Source organism: Ochotona princeps, chromosome 4, assembly GCF_030435755.1.
Source record: "Ochotona princeps isolate mOchPri1 chromosome 4, mOchPri1.hap1, whole genome shotgun sequence".
Taxonomy (NCBI): Eukaryota; Metazoa; Chordata; class Mammalia; order Lagomorpha; family Ochotonidae; genus Ochotona; species Ochotona princeps.
This window is the reverse complement of record NC_080835.1, coordinates 23,856,681-23,873,857: the sequence shown is the minus strand read 5'-3', so window position 1 is coordinate 23,873,857 and position 17,177 is coordinate 23,856,681. Positions and strand designations below refer to the sequence as shown.

The 17,177-nt window shown below is 50.9% G+C and overlaps 1 protein-coding gene across 6 annotated transcripts in view; it reads left to right on the top strand.

Moving 5' to 3' along the window:
* PRR5L (proline rich 5 like) overlaps window positions 1-14,171 on the top strand; it is a 172,098-nt gene extending 157,927 nt beyond the window's left edge. For all 6 annotated transcript variants that reach the window (XM_058663162.1, XM_058663161.1, XM_058663164.1 and 3 more), the window contains 2 exons: window positions 2,999-3,125; window positions 12,336-14,171. In XM_058663162.1, coding sequence (XP_058519145.1) covers window positions 2,999-3,125; window positions 12,336-12,730 — 522 coding nt within the window. In that variant the 3' untranslated portion in view covers window positions 12,731-14,171. The remainder of the gene's footprint in view (window positions 1-2,998; window positions 3,126-12,335) is intronic.
* The last annotated feature ends 3,006 nt before the right edge of the window (window positions 14,172-17,177 follow it).

Here is a 17,177-nt window from a genome sequence, read left to right as displayed (position 1 = left end):
CCCAGCAGAATCTTCATTCTCTCCCTACTTTTGTGCCTTCAACAACAGCCTTTGGCACAAAGCATGCATTAGTTGAACAGTGTTTGGTAGTAGCGTGAATAGGACTCACTCCAGGTCCCTGGTCTACAGCACCTTGGTGGTGACCATCATTCTGGGCAACAGGAAGTTGCCAGTTCAGGGGTGTGGTGAATTTCTGGGAAATCGGACAAGGCCACACTCCCTTCTGATTGTGTCACTGCTTCTCCCAGTCCACAGCTGAGTTGGCGAATCATGCTGGCTTTGTGAGAGAGCTGCTGCATCACCCCTTCCTCAGCTCTTGCTCTTCCGTACTTTCCGCCACGATGACTTTGTTTCCCACTCCAGTCTTCCAGGGATCAGGAATCTCCTCTGCTTTTGAGATGCTCCCATCCGAGTGCTGAGCACTTGGCACCCTGGGAATCACTTCTTCCACACTGGGGCACTGTGGAACCTGGGGCTGGGAGTGTGACAGCAAGGAGGGCATCTTTCCCCATCGAAGACCATCTTCTGAAATAGCAGTAGGAGCAGCAGCCTTTGGCAGTGCCTAGAACTTGCAGGTAGAAGGTCCAGCGCAATGGTGGAATGACTCAATCCTCAACTTGTGAGCACCAGAATCCCATGTGGGTGCTGGTTCATGTTCTAGCTGCTCTGCTTCCCATCCAGCTCTCTGCTTATGGCCTGAGAAAGCAGCAAAGGATGGCCTAAGTCCTTGGGACTTTGCAATCAGGTGGGAGACTGGGAAGAAGCTCCTGGCCTCAGATCAGCTTAGCTCCAGCCAGAACATCTTTCTCTCTATCCCTCCTTACCAAAAATCTCATCTGACTTTGCAATAAAAATAAATAAGTCTTAAAGTCAAACAAACTTACAGGTAGCACTGCCTGTTGGCAGCCATCCCTGCTGCAGAGAGGTTGGACCTTTGGACCTTACAACTTTATGACAGCATTGTACCATGGCGTGAAACTGGCCTGAAGCAAGCACAGGAAGAGTCCTTTCTTGGGCTTCTTCTCTCATTTCTTTCATTCTTCAGAAAAGTCCCCAAACCAACCCTTCTCTTCCCCCACTACACCAGGGGATGAAATGCTCCTGCTGTTGGCTGCACGTTCCTGTCCCCAAGCTGTCACAACCAGAAATTCCAACCAGACTGAAGATCTGCTTGCTCCCGGCCTGAACATGCTGATTCTGAGCCTGAGGCAGTAGGACATTCAGAGGGACTGTCCAGCCTGGCTGCATGGGCAGCCTGTGCTGAGCCTGTGGCAAGAGCACCCTACGCTTGGCTGAATTCTCTCCAGTCAGTCTTGACATACTAAATAATCTTGGACAAGAGATCCCATGATTTTCATTTTTGCAGTGGGCTGCACAAATTTAACAGCCGGTGGGTGCTAAAGGCTGCGTTCTGTGACAGGGCTCCCTGCAGGCTGAGAGCTGCTCAGGGGACCAATGCTGCAAAGCCATTGAGCCTATCTAGTTTGTTCTCACCTGGTGCCAAGTGTCCTTTTCCTGTCAGGTCTGCTGCTCAGTGCTCAGGACCTGGAGGGGACAGAGGCTTGGGGCAGAAGCCAGGTGAGAGGTGTCAAGAGACAGAAAGCATGAGAAGCCCCGTTTCCTGGGCTTTGAAGCAAAGGCAGGGTAGTTTTGTGGTTGAAGCTGCTCTGCTTTGGGGGACCGGCGTGGTTCCTAGGGAGCGTGAGTTAGGCTCACCTCTCTTGTCCTGCTGCCGTGGGGACTCCTTTTGTTTGGGCGGATTGGTATGGGTCTTCAGGAGCTGGTAGCTTGCTTACTGTTCTCCATGCTGTCTTATATGATGTTTCATCTCAGCCCAAGTGGAATAGGAGAAGACGAATGTGGAGACTTACTTTGTGCCTTTTCCAGGAAGCCCCTCCTGCTGTGCAGGGGCTATAGGCCCACACTGTTTCCCTGTATCTCTTTCTTCTGACCCTTCAGCAGTCTCCTTTTTCCCTCTAACCAGGCCCAGCCCTCCTTCTCCATGGGTGCAGCAGGGAGGGGCCCACCAAGGAGCCTTGGCAATGTATGTCTCATCCAGGGTCCCCCATCCATCTGACTCAGCCCTTTCTGCTTCCTTGCCCTACCATCTCCCTCTGTGGTATTGCCAACACCACAATGCAATGGAGAGTTTTCACTGTTTGGCAGAAACACATTCACAGTACATTCTGATTGAACAATCTGAAGTGAGGACCCTCTGGGTGGAGCATTGCTCCCAGAGTCTTGCTTTGTCCCTGCTGGTGGCCCTGTCCCTTGGCCAGTGGTCTCTACCACCTGAATGAAATGTTGCTAACTTTGGTCTTGACTGCTGGGGGGAACAAACCCCTGTTTCCCAGCCAACCTCCAGTTTCTCCTACTATCTGGACTTCATTATTTCTTGCTATTTACTTATCTATTTGTTTGTTTGTTTGTTTGGGCTTGTTAATAAATAGAAGGAAGATGGTCTCAGATCCACATAGCCAGGCTTCCAGTCCAGGGCCATTGCCATTTGCAGCTGTGTTTTCCTAGACAGGTTATTCATGCTCACTATATTTTTGCGTCCTCATCTGTAGAAGGGGTTAGGAGAGCAGCCTCATTCTTGGGTATGCTGGGAAACCTGAGTGCAAGAATTCATGTTGGGTGCTTGTGCAAAGGCTATGTGTAAACTGGTCACTGTGACTGCAGAATGAGATCTTGTCATTGTAACCTATTAGGTGGCAAACTTGGAGCTGGAGCTGCATCAGCTGCGCCCACAGTAACTTGGCAGGAACCATTGGGAGAGGCCGCTGTGGTGCTTCTCGGGTGCAGTCCTAGTCACGGTAGCCGTGACAAGTAACAAGGACCATAGGTCTCAGTTGCCTTTGTTCTGACCATGAGCCTGCTGCCTGCCTGCATCATTGCCTTATACCCTATAGGAGGGCGGAGCTGGATTTGTGGGCAGAGAATTGTTGGGTGTGGCGACTTTGGCTGACCTCTGGCTGTTGTTGACCTTCCTTTCCAGAGTGTTCATGAGCCTACAGGCCCCAGCGAGGGTTATCTGCAGCTGGAAGAGCTGGTGAAGCAAGTGGTTTCTCCCTTCCTCGGCATCAGCGGGGACCAAGGCTTCTCAGGCCCCACGTACTCACTGGGTAAGGAAGCGGCACGTTGCTCTAGGTGTGGTAATGACCCAGCTGTGTTTTTGCTGGGTGGTGTTCCATGCTAAGCTCTTGGCTTCTGACATGGGTCAGGGCAAACCTGTGTGTCACTGGAGCCCGTCCATGGCCTGTATCACAGTAACTGGTAGCCCCTTGGTGATTTCTTCCCCAAGAACCTACACAGACTCTGTGGGCAGGTGCTTTTCTAAGCCACAACTTTAATCAGTGGCTTTCATCTTTCTCTTGTGCCCAGGAGATTAACTTTTTCTGTATCTGATACCAGAATTGGTGTCTTAGTACACCTTCCCCCTGACTTGAGTGGAAACTGCTCCCCACCCACCCACCAGGGGCAAATTTCCCTTCAAAAGCAGCTTGAAGTGTGATAGCAGCTGTTTGCTAGAAACCAGATGTCATCAAGAGCTACTGTCCCCTACTATGTGCTGTATCACAAATGGGGAACCTCTGCACAGTGAGCCTCAAGAAGGCCTACAAAATGACACAGTCTGGTTCTGCCAAGGCAGCTTCAAGTGGGACTAGAAATGCAGTAGATCTATAGCAGGCTAACTTTTCAATTGATCATCTTGTATGGCTCACTGATGATGTTAGGTGAGTGTAGGTGCTGGCAGGGCCCTCAGTGCAAGGAAAGGGACTTCTGGATTTGGGGACCAATGCTGGTGGGACCTTTTGTGGTGGCTGAGGAGTGAGTACCCGGCTCTGTGCTAAGCACTCATAAAAAAATGGCTTTCAGCATGAGCACAGTTGTGGTCCAAACAGCTTAGTGACGTGGTTTGTAAAAGAAGATGCTCCCCAGTTACCATCTCCAGTGTGAACACTCAGTGTGCAGGGAGTCTGTTCCACCCCCCAGCATCTGGGGTGGGGATGCCTGACTCATTAAAGGTGCTCACAAGATATACTTGTTATGTAGATGAGAGGCAGGAAACTGTCCCCCATGGCTGGAGTGGCTGGGATCCAGAAACACACACACAGCCAGGAGCAGATGACCTGGATTTGGAACTGGTTGCTTCCCTGCTTAGGAGAACACAGTTGCAGCTGAGCTACAAAGGAACTGGGAGGGTGTGGGGAGAGGCAACCTCCAGGGGCAATCCTGCCCCTTCCTGGGTCTCAAAAAGGCAGGGCTGTCTTCCTGGCGATTTTCACAGCGTTAGGCATGTTTCTTTGGAGACACCAGTTTAACCATAGCTGCCACAGATTGGCGTGTACCAGCCCCAAGTGCTGCTGCCTGCCAGTTCCTGGCACCCCTCCCTTCCTCACTCAATCTTGCTCCCCATTCCCTGACACTCCCAGGCCCCCCACTCCCCAACAAGCTGGAAGGAGCCAGAGTTGCAATGACACTGAGCGGGGACGGTCTCCTGCCCACCCTGAGCTATATTCTGCCATCACCCTTATGCCCACCCCCCTTCCCGCCCTGAGCTGAGTGCTGTATTTTGCCACCCCCATGCCCACCCTCCTGCTCCTGAGCTGACTCTCAGAGAGCTTTATGGGGTGAGGCTCAGGGGGACGCCAGGGATGCCACTGGGTTAGCTGGGCCTCCATGGTGACTTGACCACAGACTGGGCCTCATGCCAGTGTACGGGAAGAAGAGTAATTCATCGCCAGCCCTCATAAGCTCTTAGTTGGAACAGACCCCTGTCAGATTAATAAGAGGGGACAACCAGAAGTTTATCACCGTGTGTATTTCAGATATACCAAACAGCCAGCCAGGAAGTGGGTAGTGCTACTTCTAGCATCTTTAACAAAGAACAAGACATTTTCATTTTATTTAAAGATTTATGTATTTGAAAGGCAGAACCACAGAGAGAGTCACAAAGAGATGTTTTAATCCACTGGTTGACTCCCCAGATGGCTGCAACAGCCACACCTGGGCCACATCAGAGCCAGGGACCAGGGGCTACATCCTGTCCTCCACATGGGTGGGTGGCAGCAACTCAGGTACTCTGGCCATCTTCTGCCACTGTCCCAAGTGCGTTAGCAGGGAGCTGCATTGGAAGCACAAAAGCCCGGGACTCACCCTGGGATTCCTATGGAATGCTGGTATCCCATGTGGTGGCTTAACACATTGTGCCACAAAGGCAGCCCTAGAACAGGACATTTTTAGAGGAGTGAGAAGACAAAGGACTAGACTAGACTCCTGGGAGGCAGGTTGGGGGGGAGGCAGTGAGCTCACAGCACAAGGTTCTTTGGTAAAGCTGTGCACGTTGTGTCCTAGTACCACAGTCAGATGTTCAGGCCCCAGAGCTGTCTTCAGGGATCACCCTGACGCTCCCTGGCCGAGTGGGCAGAGTGGATTCCTCTGTCTTTGCTGATCTGCTCTGAGGCCAATAGAGGCAGAGTGGAGAGCACAGTAATCCTTTGTGGGTGGGGCCTAAGGGTGGGCCTGTTCTTGTGTCCCATAATCCCAAGTTTGTTCCCTTGTAAGAGGAGATCCCTTTTGTCTTCCATCTGAAAGGGGATGGGGGTGCTAACCCACAGTTTTCTCAGATACTAAAGCTGGTGCCAGAGCATTTGCCCTGGCATTGAGGACCAACCCTACCTCTGGAGGCAGAAGAGAGAAGGGCATTGCCTGCTTTGGACTATGTTTAAAATGATGGTTCTTCCCACCAATATGTGCCAAGAGCCTCACCATCATGTGAGATGCTGCAGTTGTATCTGTGCACAAAACCAGAGCTCTCTACATTCCCCCCTCCCACACACACAGAGTCCAGTTGAGGAAGTCACCCACACGGCAGTGATTCATCCAAGTACAGACACCCTGATTCGGGGGTAATACAGGACACCTAGAACCTGCCACAGGGGAGTCTTCCTAGACTGGGAAGTCAGCAACAGCTCCCTGGAGGAGTTGATGTCTGTGATGGCAACTGCAGGATGAATATGAGTTAGCTGAGTCAATCCTCCTTGGGACAGAAGGGACTGTCCCAGGCAAAGGAAAGGACCTGTGGGAGGATCTGGAGGATGGTGGCTGGGCAAGTTCCATTTAGGAACTGAGGGGTTGCCAAGAGGTCAACAGAAAGGGAAGCCACCGGGTGCAAACCACATCCTGGGCACAGGCATGGTGGCTGATGCTCTGCCACGGAGCAAGCCAGGCTGTTCTCATCTTGTTTGACTAATACAGTCAGGATTGCAGAGTCCCCCACCCACACTCCTACCCCCCTATCTCCAGCCCAGCCTGTCCCAGTCAGCAGCTAGCAAACAGTTGAACTAAGGGGCTGCAGAGGAAGCAGGGCAAGGGATCCCAGGTCAAGCATGTGATTCCAAACCTTCCTGAGGACCCTCTGGGCCTCAGTCTACCCCTCTGTGAAAGGGGTTGCGATACTTAGCCCATCTGCAGTGAATTCAGGAGCTGCGTGGCTCTGGGCACAGGAAGGCTTTTCTCCCCGCCAGCTCCTGGGGTGAAGTTTTGCCTTGGCTTACTTGGGCTGCCACAGGGAATGGTCTAGAGCAGCCAGGTGATCGGCTCCAGGGCCACTCTTGAGCCAGGCTCTTACCCAGATTTCTCCCGTCCTCCCGCACCTCAAGGATTGCAGTCTAGGGGGGTCACTGAGGCACAGGGTCTTAATGCTATACCCCTGTGTCCATGCATATCTGAACCTGTGGCCCGAGATAGAGGAGGCTTGCTTCAGAGAGAAGAGAACCGTCTTCCCTGGTTTATGTGGGGCCTCACTTGTATGACATCGGCTGGGGGTGGCGAGGAAGAGGATGGTGGACACAGGATTCAGCAGAGACCAGGTCCATACTTGGGCCCCAGCTCCCTGTCTCTGATCTGCCATCAGCTGCCTGACAGCTCCCACGCAGAAGCCTGGCTTCCCACACGCCTCGTTCCCAGCATTGTATCCCAGGGGAGGTGCCGGGACCAAGACACTGTAACTGCTTTGCATCACCAGTCACATTCTTGGGCTCTCAGGTGCCAGCCTGGAGAGGGCTGAGCCTCTGAAGGGCTTGATGTGCAGGGGTCACAATGGCTGCTTTGTGGTTGAGCCCAGGAGATCAAAGGCCTGGGAACTGAGGCCCGAACAAAGGGTGAGGAGGTGGGGCCGGCCACAGCCAGGCTTTTTTTTCAGTCCAGGAGTTTGAAAGGAGCTGGCTCCTGTGCTGGGGGTGAATGCCAGGGATCCACAGGGAGCCTCGGGAAGGAGGGAGGAATACTGGTCCTCCCCCCCACCCCTGCCTAAAAGGCCAGAAGTAGCAGGAAGAGGTGGCCTGGAGCCCCATCCGTTCTCTGGGCTGGAGGTGCAGTATGACAAGGCAAGGTGCAGTGTTCAGGTTCTGGCGTGTAGCCACCAAGGCTAAGGAACACACCTCTATCTGGGGACCACACCTGCCTTCCCTCCTTCAATGGAGAAAAGGAAGAAAAAGAGGGGGTGGCTGCCTGTCAGCCCCAGGCCTTGCACTTGGTTCTAAGGCCTCTCAAGGGGCCCAACCCTAGTGGGGATGCAGCTGACGCATTTGCTTAAGGGGCTGGCTCCACACAGCCACGAGGCCCCTGTGGTCTTGGCTCTGCCCACACCCTGTCTTGGGAACCAAAATATTCTTCCCAGAAAGCAGAAGGAAGAGAGAGCCTCGTCCTCATGAGTCACGGGCCCAGAGAGAGTGGTGGAGACAATCATGGAAAGACCCAGGCCCTGGAAACCACAAGGCCTGGGCCCAGCCATGTGGCCTGGAGCAGGTTGCTTAATTCCTCGGAGCCGCAGAGGCCCCTGTCTTTCCATGAGAAGACAACAGGAAGATGAAACTGTCCTGGATTAGGGCAGGCCAGGCTGTGCCGCTCCCTGCTGTCCTGGGCTCTTTAGAGGCCCTGAATCATCTGGGCTGGGAGCTGTTTTGAGTGCTTCTTACCCTCCCTCCTCTGGACCCCATCCCTGGCTCTTGTCTCCCTAATGCAGTCTGCCTCTTTGCCTAGGAGCTCCTTTTGGACAGCGAGCGTATTGTTTTCCTTTGTATCCCCTGCAGTAGCTCAGACGTCACTGGGGAACTGAGCGGTGAGTGCATGGTCAGTCTGGATTCAGCCTGTAAAGCTCTGCTGGGGAGCCTGGTCCAAGGCAGTTGACTTCTTTCCATCACTTCTCCTTCTCTGAATTCTCAGGGTGCTCTCATCTGTAGCTCTGTCCTGGCTCTGGTCTGGTGACTTTGTCTTAATGTAAGCTATATGCAGGGCCTGGGCAGGGGGCCCTGCTGGCAGTCCTGAGCTCCAGCCTTAGGTTTCATCACTAGCCATGACTGTAGTTATTTGACCGTCTCAAGGTCAGGTACTTCTGCAAAATGGTCTGTAGGAGAACATGTCAGTGAAGCAACTCCCGTAGTATACCTGGCCTGTTGTAAGTGGTCGCTGCTATGAGTATAGCCCCCCTGTCCCCTCCACACACTCAGTCCATAGGATAGACTTCAGTTCAAACTGACATGTCTCCTCTTGGTAGACCGTGCAACATGTTGTGCATACTAGCTCAAGGAGAATGTCCTTGTGGAAGGACAAGGTGTCATCGGGAGCCCCTTCCTTCAGTGTGAGCACCTGCACTTGGCCTTGTACTTTTGGCCTCTGAGTCTATCAGCAGCAGCCAGCGTGGCTGTTAAGGGCCCCCAAGGATTTAGGGCCACTGGGAAGAGAGAGACCAATACAGATGACATCCAGGGCCTACCAGATCCCTTTCTCTGGCTTATTCCACTGGCCTGGGAAACCATTAAACCAGCTCTCATTTCCTTTGTGCAAGCTGCACCTGCCAGCCGAGTTAGCCAGTTTACTATTCTCTCAAATTTCCATGGAGCCATCCCAAATTCCAGCTCCTTCCTCTTCTTGGGTTCCCTGTGTTGCCAACAGCTATGCCAAGAGCTAGCCATACTGTCGAAGCTGGCATGATCTCTGAATCTCTCCAGATACTTCTCCTCAGGCAGAGAGGGTCCCCCATGCTCCCGTAAAGCAGGAGTTTGAGACTTTGTCAGTAGCAGAAATGATGTAGCTACTGTGCACTGCACTGCTCTGCCTTCTGCACAAACCCTGCCCTGCCTTGGTGGGCAGGAACTTGGTCTTAGGAGCCCAGAGATCTGCGTGTAGCAGCTGCTTGCTGAACAGGTTCAGTCCAGGATACTGCCAGGCTCGTTCAACAGCCAACTTAAAATTGTTTGCAGGTAACAACAGTGAGAGAGAAATAAATTGCTTCCAAGGGCATTTCTTTTTACAGGATTGTTCTTTAATGAGGTCCTTGCTGCTTTGAACTCTTCGGCTGCTTCTGTTTTACAGTTATCGATTTTTTTGTAATCATAAAAGTAGTATGTGGTTATTCTAAGGATGTGGGAATATTAGAGAAATGCATGACTTGCAGGGGTCAGGCATTGTGCTTTAGAGACCCTCTGCTGGCTACCAGCACAGAGCCATCCTCTTATTTTTAAAAAAAAAAAAAAGATTTATTTATTTTTATTGGAAAGGCAGACATGTAGAGAGGAGATACAGAGAGAAAGATCTTCTGTCCACTTGTTCACTCCCCAAGTGGCCACAACAGCCGGAGCTGAGCTGATCCAAAGCCAGGAGCCAGGAGCTTCTTAATATGGTCTTCGGCCTGGGTGCAGGATCCCAAGGCTTTTGGCCATCCTTTACTGCCTTCCTGGGCGACAGGCAGTAGAGCTGGGTGGGAAGCGGAACAGCCGGGCACCCATATGGGATCCTGGTGAATGCAAAGCAAGGATTTAGCCAGTAGGCTGTTGTGCAAGGCCCAGAGTAGTGCTTTTGCTCCTCAGCATTTTGTCTCCTGTTTCCAAAAGAGGGGTCCTAAGCAACTCGCTTCTCTGGACAAATGACAACCTTTGAGAGGGGGGTGATGTTCATTGTTCTCTGTCCTCTGAGGGCAATGGCAGTGCCCTGTAACATGGCAACATGTAACAGGGCGAGTTTGGACACCGCTATTCAGCATCTAAGAGAGTGGGGGCTGAGTCATGCTCTTCTCCATCTGTTCAGTGGTGATAAGGAGACCAGCCCTGCTTCTGTTAGAGGGAGACTGGGCCTAGATGGTGAGACCATGGATGGGAGTGTGCGCTAAGCTTTTAATTCAGAACTCTAAATTCTGCATGTTTTTGTTTGGTTTTGAAAAGTGATTACCACCAAACTACTCTCTTGGATTCTGAGTCAGTGGACTTGGATAGTTTAGTCCTAAGGGTTAGAACTAGACTCCCTTGTGGTGATCTTCACACATGCACACAAACACACACCAATCTCAGGACAGGAGCTGCAGTGAGCTGTGCACATGCATACAGGCAGGGCTCCCTGTGATACCCACCCAAAAACATGACCTCTGGAAGCATCAATACACATGTGCAGACCCCTACACATCATCTGATCAGAGACTGCACTAGAACACCCTGGGAGAACATCCAGGATAACTCCAGCTCCATTGAAAAAGAAATTAAAAAATAATTGCAATGGTCATACTCTGCTTTAGTCACCAAGTCTAATGTGAGTATTTGTAATACCTCTTGGAATTCTTTGCAGGTAGCCAAGTACCCATCTTTGGATGGAAATGCCTCCTGCCCTGTCATAATTGCAAATCACCTGCCGGTGGAGGTTTGGGGTCCCAGATTGCATGAGTCCATAGCTGAACTCTGGGGCTCAGGAACTGTCCCCTCTCCATCCGTAGCCACTCCCCCAAGTCTGTTTTTGCCCCTGCCTCCTGTCCCCCGGCTGTGTGCCTCACAGATGATCTCTCCTTTCTTGAGTTCCCTCTGGTGTCTCTAGCTGTCTTCTTCCTCGCTTGCTCCTCATCACCAGCACAACTCTGGTTCCTGTCCTGATCACCCATTTGTGACATTCCAGTTCATTTTTTTTCACATGCAACTGTATTTATTCCAACCAGTAATGCCAGAACCTTCTCTCCAGCTTTGCTCACATTTGACCATTCTGGCTCCAACCCATCCTTCCCTATGACCTGCAGCTTTACCTGTCTCCCTCACCAGCCTTCCCGTGGCCATGGCCTTGAGCGTGTCAAATGCATCACTGATGCTTCCACTTGGCATCCAAGGGCACACCTGTGATATAACTTGTCCTGCATGCGTTGGTTTTCTCTGTCATTCATGGATTCTGCATTCCAGCCAGGCTGTGTCCTGAGGGTGTGCCTGTCCCAGTAACTTGCTCAGGCTCAACCCATTGCTCTGATTTCTGACACTCCATGTCCCCTTTTGTGAGTACCTCCACTCAGAAAGCCTGTCTCCAATGTGCATCCCCCTTGGCTAGCTCTGTGATTTTCCCCAGAAGGAGGTGCTTTCACCTGCCTTTGAACCTTGTGTACTTGGCTTGTCCTCTCTTGAAGAGTTTCACCTATGACAGTTATCTGAGTGCTTCTCATGGCCAGCTGAGCAGAGCCAGGGTCTCTTACGAGACAGACTTTTGGTAGAACCTTAGCTCTGCATCCCTGCAGCTGAGGGACCTTGGGTAAGGTATTACTTCTGATGCTCAATTTCTTCATCCACGAAGTGGAAGCTGATCAGGCATCACAATGCACATTCAGTTTTCAGGAGGACTTGAGGTACACATCAAGGTTTAGAACATACTGAGTTTCCGGAACATAATGAGAGCTCCAAAAGCTGCAGTTTCATAATAATTTGTGCATAGCCCTCTTCTTTGTGTCTGTCTTTTTTGGGGTCATCCATGGAGCCTAGGCTATTCTTGATGGTGCTAAAAGCTGTTTGAATCTAGAATGGACAGAGGTCACAGACACTTGGCCTGGAAGGAGAGGAAAGGCCTTGCAGTGTTTGTTCAGTGGGATGTAGAAGATGCTCCCACTGCACTGGTGTGATAGCTCAGGCTCTCTTCCTCATGCACTGACACTCATGAGACCTTGTTCACATCAGGCTGCATTCTGATTGGGAGCCCAAGGCCTTCTTTGCAAGCAATCCCAGCTAATGCCTAGGTCTTCAGAGGAGATGAGTTGAAAGGGAGTTTGGGGAGAATCCAATGAAGCTCAGGCAGCAGACTGGAAAGACAGAATATTCCTTTGATCCTAATCTATCAAGGGGTGGGGTCTGGTATCAACAGGTAAGATTACTGGAGTCACTCCAGCCATCACCAAGCTCCTTCCTTGCATTTCAGAAGGATCACATTTAGCCTTACTCCTGAGGACCTGGATGCTTTACCCTTCCCTCAAAGTGACCAGGAGCTTTGCCCACAGCCCTCTGTCCCAGTGACAACTTCTACTGGCTTTTCTCTTGCAGCCAGGCGGCACTCCCGGGTCCGGCCCAAGGCGACTCTCCTGAACTATGCCTCACCAATGACCACTGGCAACCGGCCACTGAATGAGATGGCCTTGACCCCATTGACGGAGCAGGAAGGTGAAGCGTACCTGGAGAAGTGTGGCAGTGTCCGGCGGCACACAGTGGCCAATGCCCACTCGGACATCCAGCTGCTGGCCATGGCTACCATGATGCACTCAGGCTTAGGGGAGGAAGCTGACAGCGAGGACAAGTGCCTACTCCTGCCACCCAGCTTCCCCCCACCCCACCGGCAATGCTCCAGTGAGCCCAACATCACTGACAGCCCTGACAGCCTGCAGGAGGTAGCAGGAGGCAGCCAAGAGGACTCGGAGCTGAACTGTGCTTCCCTTAGCTAAGTCACCACCTCCAGGATTTCCAGCAGCTCCTGCTTTACAACCTGGATGATAACCATCCTGTGGACCACTAGGAGTCTCTACCATGGGCCTTGCTGCCTTGTTTCCCTTGAGGTCCAGGCCTGGCCTAGATGCCAGAGGGGGAAACCCTCGGTCAAACCTCTTCAGGTGGCTCACTGTGACCAGCTCTTGAAGAGACACACAAAGCTGCCTGCTGTTTGCTTTCTGACTTCCAGCGTGGCCTTCCTGACCTTCCTGATCCAGATGCTCATCTTTGGGCCTTTCAGACACTGAGCTGCCTGAGGTGCCCAAGCCTGTATCTCACTGCTCCTGGCCTCACTGGGACCACACAGCAAACCCTCAGGGATGTGCTGGCCATTGTCTGGTCCCTGTAGATTCCTTGCAATGCAGAGGCTTAAGGCAGAGAGAGGAAACAGAGTGGCACCTGCAGTCCCAGTTTGTGCGTGGGTGAGAGCGAGCCCTACCAAGCAAGCACCAGAGCTCCTGGGAAAGAGCTAGCCCGCTGGTGCCTGAGAGTCTGTCCTCACCTCCATTCAGTTCCTGTGTGCTGCTCACACAAAGGCCTTGGCTTGCATCCCAGGAGGGCCCCAAGGCTGCAGCAGCCCTGTCTTTCAGAAAGCCTCAGCATTTTGTCTCTCTCAGGCTTCCTCCCAAGCCCCAGGAATTCACCTCTCTGCAGGATGTAGCTGCTTCCTTCACCCCTCTCTCGTTTCAGAAATGGATCCCTTTTCCCATCGTGGGTGTTGAGAGACTAGGCACCAACCGAAGAGTCTGTTTACCTGGATTTGACTTGAATTTCTAAAATGCATGTTATTTCACAAAATCGTTACCAGATCTTTGCTTGGTTCCTTTCCAAGGAGGGGGAGTGTGTGTCTTCAAACTAAGGAACAAGCAGCAATCTGCCTCCCCTAGAAGGGAGACCAGAGTGATTCTGGACAAAATGACCCATGGTGGACAGGACTCCTATGCCACCCGGCTCTGGAAGCAGCTGCACTCCAATCCAGAACGGCCTGTATCTGAGAGTGGAAAAGCTGTATGGGGGAGGAGAGACTCAGTTTGCCTGAAGAGCAGAGAACCATAGTAAATAGAATGTGTCTGTGTTTACAGTTTCTGTGTATTGTCTGGGATAAAGGACCTCCCTGAAGTGTCTGGAATTTCTAACATGTGAAGTCTCAAGATGCTATTTGGGACAGCAGGTGTTGGTCCTGCCCTGTGTCCTTAACATTGTTCCCCCCAGTCTGTGAGTTTTTTAATTCACCTTGAATTCTTGTTCTCCTTGTATCTGTTTACTGGCTTCCTTTGATAACAGGATGCTCCTTCACCCAAAGACTTGGACATTGTGTGATGAAATCTCAAGATGAGAGCGCCCCTCGCTTCCAACAGGAAGAGGACCAGGTAAAGCTGTTAGTGGGAGGGGATCCTCTAAGCTGGGCGAAGAGCTGAAGTACACCTGCCTAGTACTGTGCTTCGGATGGCTGTGACTTGGACATTTTTGTGTAAAAAAAAAAATGTTTCCTTTGTTTTCCTTTTGAGAGAATAAGGGAAGAAAAACATCCAAAGAAGATCAAATGAGATTTTCAAGCACAAAAATAATATCTGTCCACAAGCTGGCTATCAAGCATTAGCAAGTGGGAATTCAGTGGGTAACAACATGATTTACTTAACTGATGGCCTCTGTCCTTGCAAGTACACTCACTTGCTCTTGAGACTATTTATTGATCCAGGCAAAGTAACTGATCATGTTCTGGTTTACCTTTTAGCTTACAGGATTAATGATATATAGGCCTTGAATGCCTCTTTCCCATCTCTGATGTCCCTGAGGAGGATAGCAGTTGTCAGTTAAACATATGGGTGCTCAGGCTGGTAGAGGTCCAGTGTATTCAACTGCTGGTGACTGTTAGTATATGATTTTCTCTTTGTACGCAGCTGATATTGGTTCAGTAAATAACTGCACACATAAGACCTTTGTGGGTGTCTCTGGGCATGTCAGCCACTGCAAGAGAGACAGCTGTAGTGGTTTTAGCCACTTTCTCTCCCTTCTACGAGCTGAAGATTCATACTCCCTAGCTCTGCAAGGTTTCACCTATGGCTGAGGTTTAATGACAGGAAGCTGTTGTGACTCTCAGGTCTGAGTGATCCCACAAACCAAAAAACTTTCATGTCTGTTGCCAAGATGCATTCAATAAACATTTTGGACATGTTATCCTGACCCCTTGCTGGATGCCTCAAGTGCGTCTTGATTGAATTTCCAAGTACAGCGGACTCAGGTCTGGATGCATCCAGGCCTCAAGCTCCTGCCACACACTTGCTTTTCCTGTTGTTCCTTTCCAGATAGGTTGCGGTTTTAGCTAATGCAATATTCCCTGGAGTTTGCTCACCATCCTAGACTGGATGGGAGGGTAATTTCCTGGAGAAAGAGCCTGTAGATGGAGCTTAGAAAATCCTGAAATGTCTGAGGAGCCAGTCCTCCTCTGGAGCATGCTTGACCTCTTTTTCCCAGAGTGTTTGACCGTAGGAACACTTGCCTTATTTACTCATGGCCTCTCCCTTCATATATTCCCCACTGTTGCTGGTGGAAGAAATTTATTAAGTTTAACTCTGTATAATACCCCAAGGAAGGCATGGCAACATTAGCTGAGACTTCTACAGATATAACGAGAGCATTTGGAAACATGGCTTTTTGGTTTTTGTTTTGTTTTGTTTTGCCAAGTCTTCCTAGGCTGTCATTGTAGTAAACTGAGCAATGTGCTTTAGTAGGACTCATGGCACTGGGCATCCAGCACATGTTAGTACATCGTCACCCACATCCATCCATCCATCCATTCATTGATCCATCAAATACTTGGTGATGCTTCCACTGTATGTAGATGCATTTCTTGGTGCTAAAAACAGATAGGACAAAGAGCCATGGTGCTTACTGTCCCGGGGAAGAAGCCGGAAGTTTGGTACAAGGATACAAGCAATGAAGACTGCTGCATGAGCTAAAATGGCAAAGTGCCAGAGACCAGAGGTAGGGTGACTGGAAGGAATTTCTCTAAGATGACTTAATGCTGAGACCTGAATGACAAGGGGGACCAGCCTTCCCCCCTGCTTCTGCTTCCTGTGGCTGCTTCGACAGATACCCCAAATGTAATGGCTTAAAACAACATGGTTAGCTCATGGTTCTGTAGGTTAGATGTCATTGACATGGCTCTCACTGCGCTAACATCCAGGTATTGTCAGGGCTGTGTTAGTTCTGAGAGCTCTAAGGAATTAGCTGTGCCCTTACCATTGGCAGCATCTAGAGCCTGCGAATGTTTCTTGGCTTGTGGTCTTCTTCCTCCACCTTCAAAGCCTAAGATGAGGGGTGAGACGAGTCCTTCCCACCTTGCCTCACCCAGTCTGTACTCTGCCCCTTCCTTCCATATGTAAACATTCTGTGATCACACTAAGCTCAGCTGGATAATCCAGGAGACATTGCCATCTCAAGGTCCTTCACTTAATCACATCTACATCAGAGTTTTTTTGCCTTTTTCGTCTGTCTGGTGGTAGTGGTAGTAAGGAGTCCTTATTCTGCTTAGCACACAATCCTTGATTTTCTCTTTGTTCACAGAATACTTCTTTGTCCTGACAGAATATCTAAGCTGCTCAACAAACTCCTTGTCCACCTGCCCTTCTATGGGACTCTCAGTGAAATCCTAAGGGAAAACAAGGAGTGGATGATGCAAGCTGGACAGAGATTGTCCTCTTACAGGATTTGCCCTATGGTTGTGCTGCCAAAGAGTGATGAGCTGGCTGGAGCTCTCCAGGAAGTCCTTGACCCAGCTCGCGCTCTCTGCTCTGCTCTACTGGCCTCTCTAATTTCCCCAGTTGGATGACGATGCCTGGGGACATGCCCTTCCTGTCCCCTCTTCTGATGTCTTTGCCAGCAGGAGATAGGCCAGCCTCATGGTGTACTGGGCACCATAGGAAGATGAGACTGCAGCACACAGGGACCTAGGGGTATGGGTGCTGACCCTGATCATTTGTGGGCCAGGCTCCCACAGTGGCCATGATTCTGGAGTCCTTCACTTAGGTCTTATGTGGCCGCTTTCTTATGCCTGTCAGGCTATATATCTCCTGACTGGGTTTCCATGACTTAAACACTTCCGGAATAGCACTTCCAGGCTTCGTGTCTCCCTTGTGGGCATCTTCTGCTGATCTTCCTAAAATGCATACCCTACTTAAACCTTTTCTTTGCGTTGAAATCCACGCAGCTGAACTTGCCTTCAAGGTCATTCACAGGCTGATCCACTAACTCTTTCATCTTCACGGGCTGCTCTCTGTTTCTCCCGTGAGCTAGAAACCAACACTGGCCTCACTGACCTCGCCCACTGACCTGTGAAGCTGCTTTTTCCCTCCACACCTGCCTTCCTTGCTCCTACCCTTTCCTTACTCCTGCTTCTCCAGG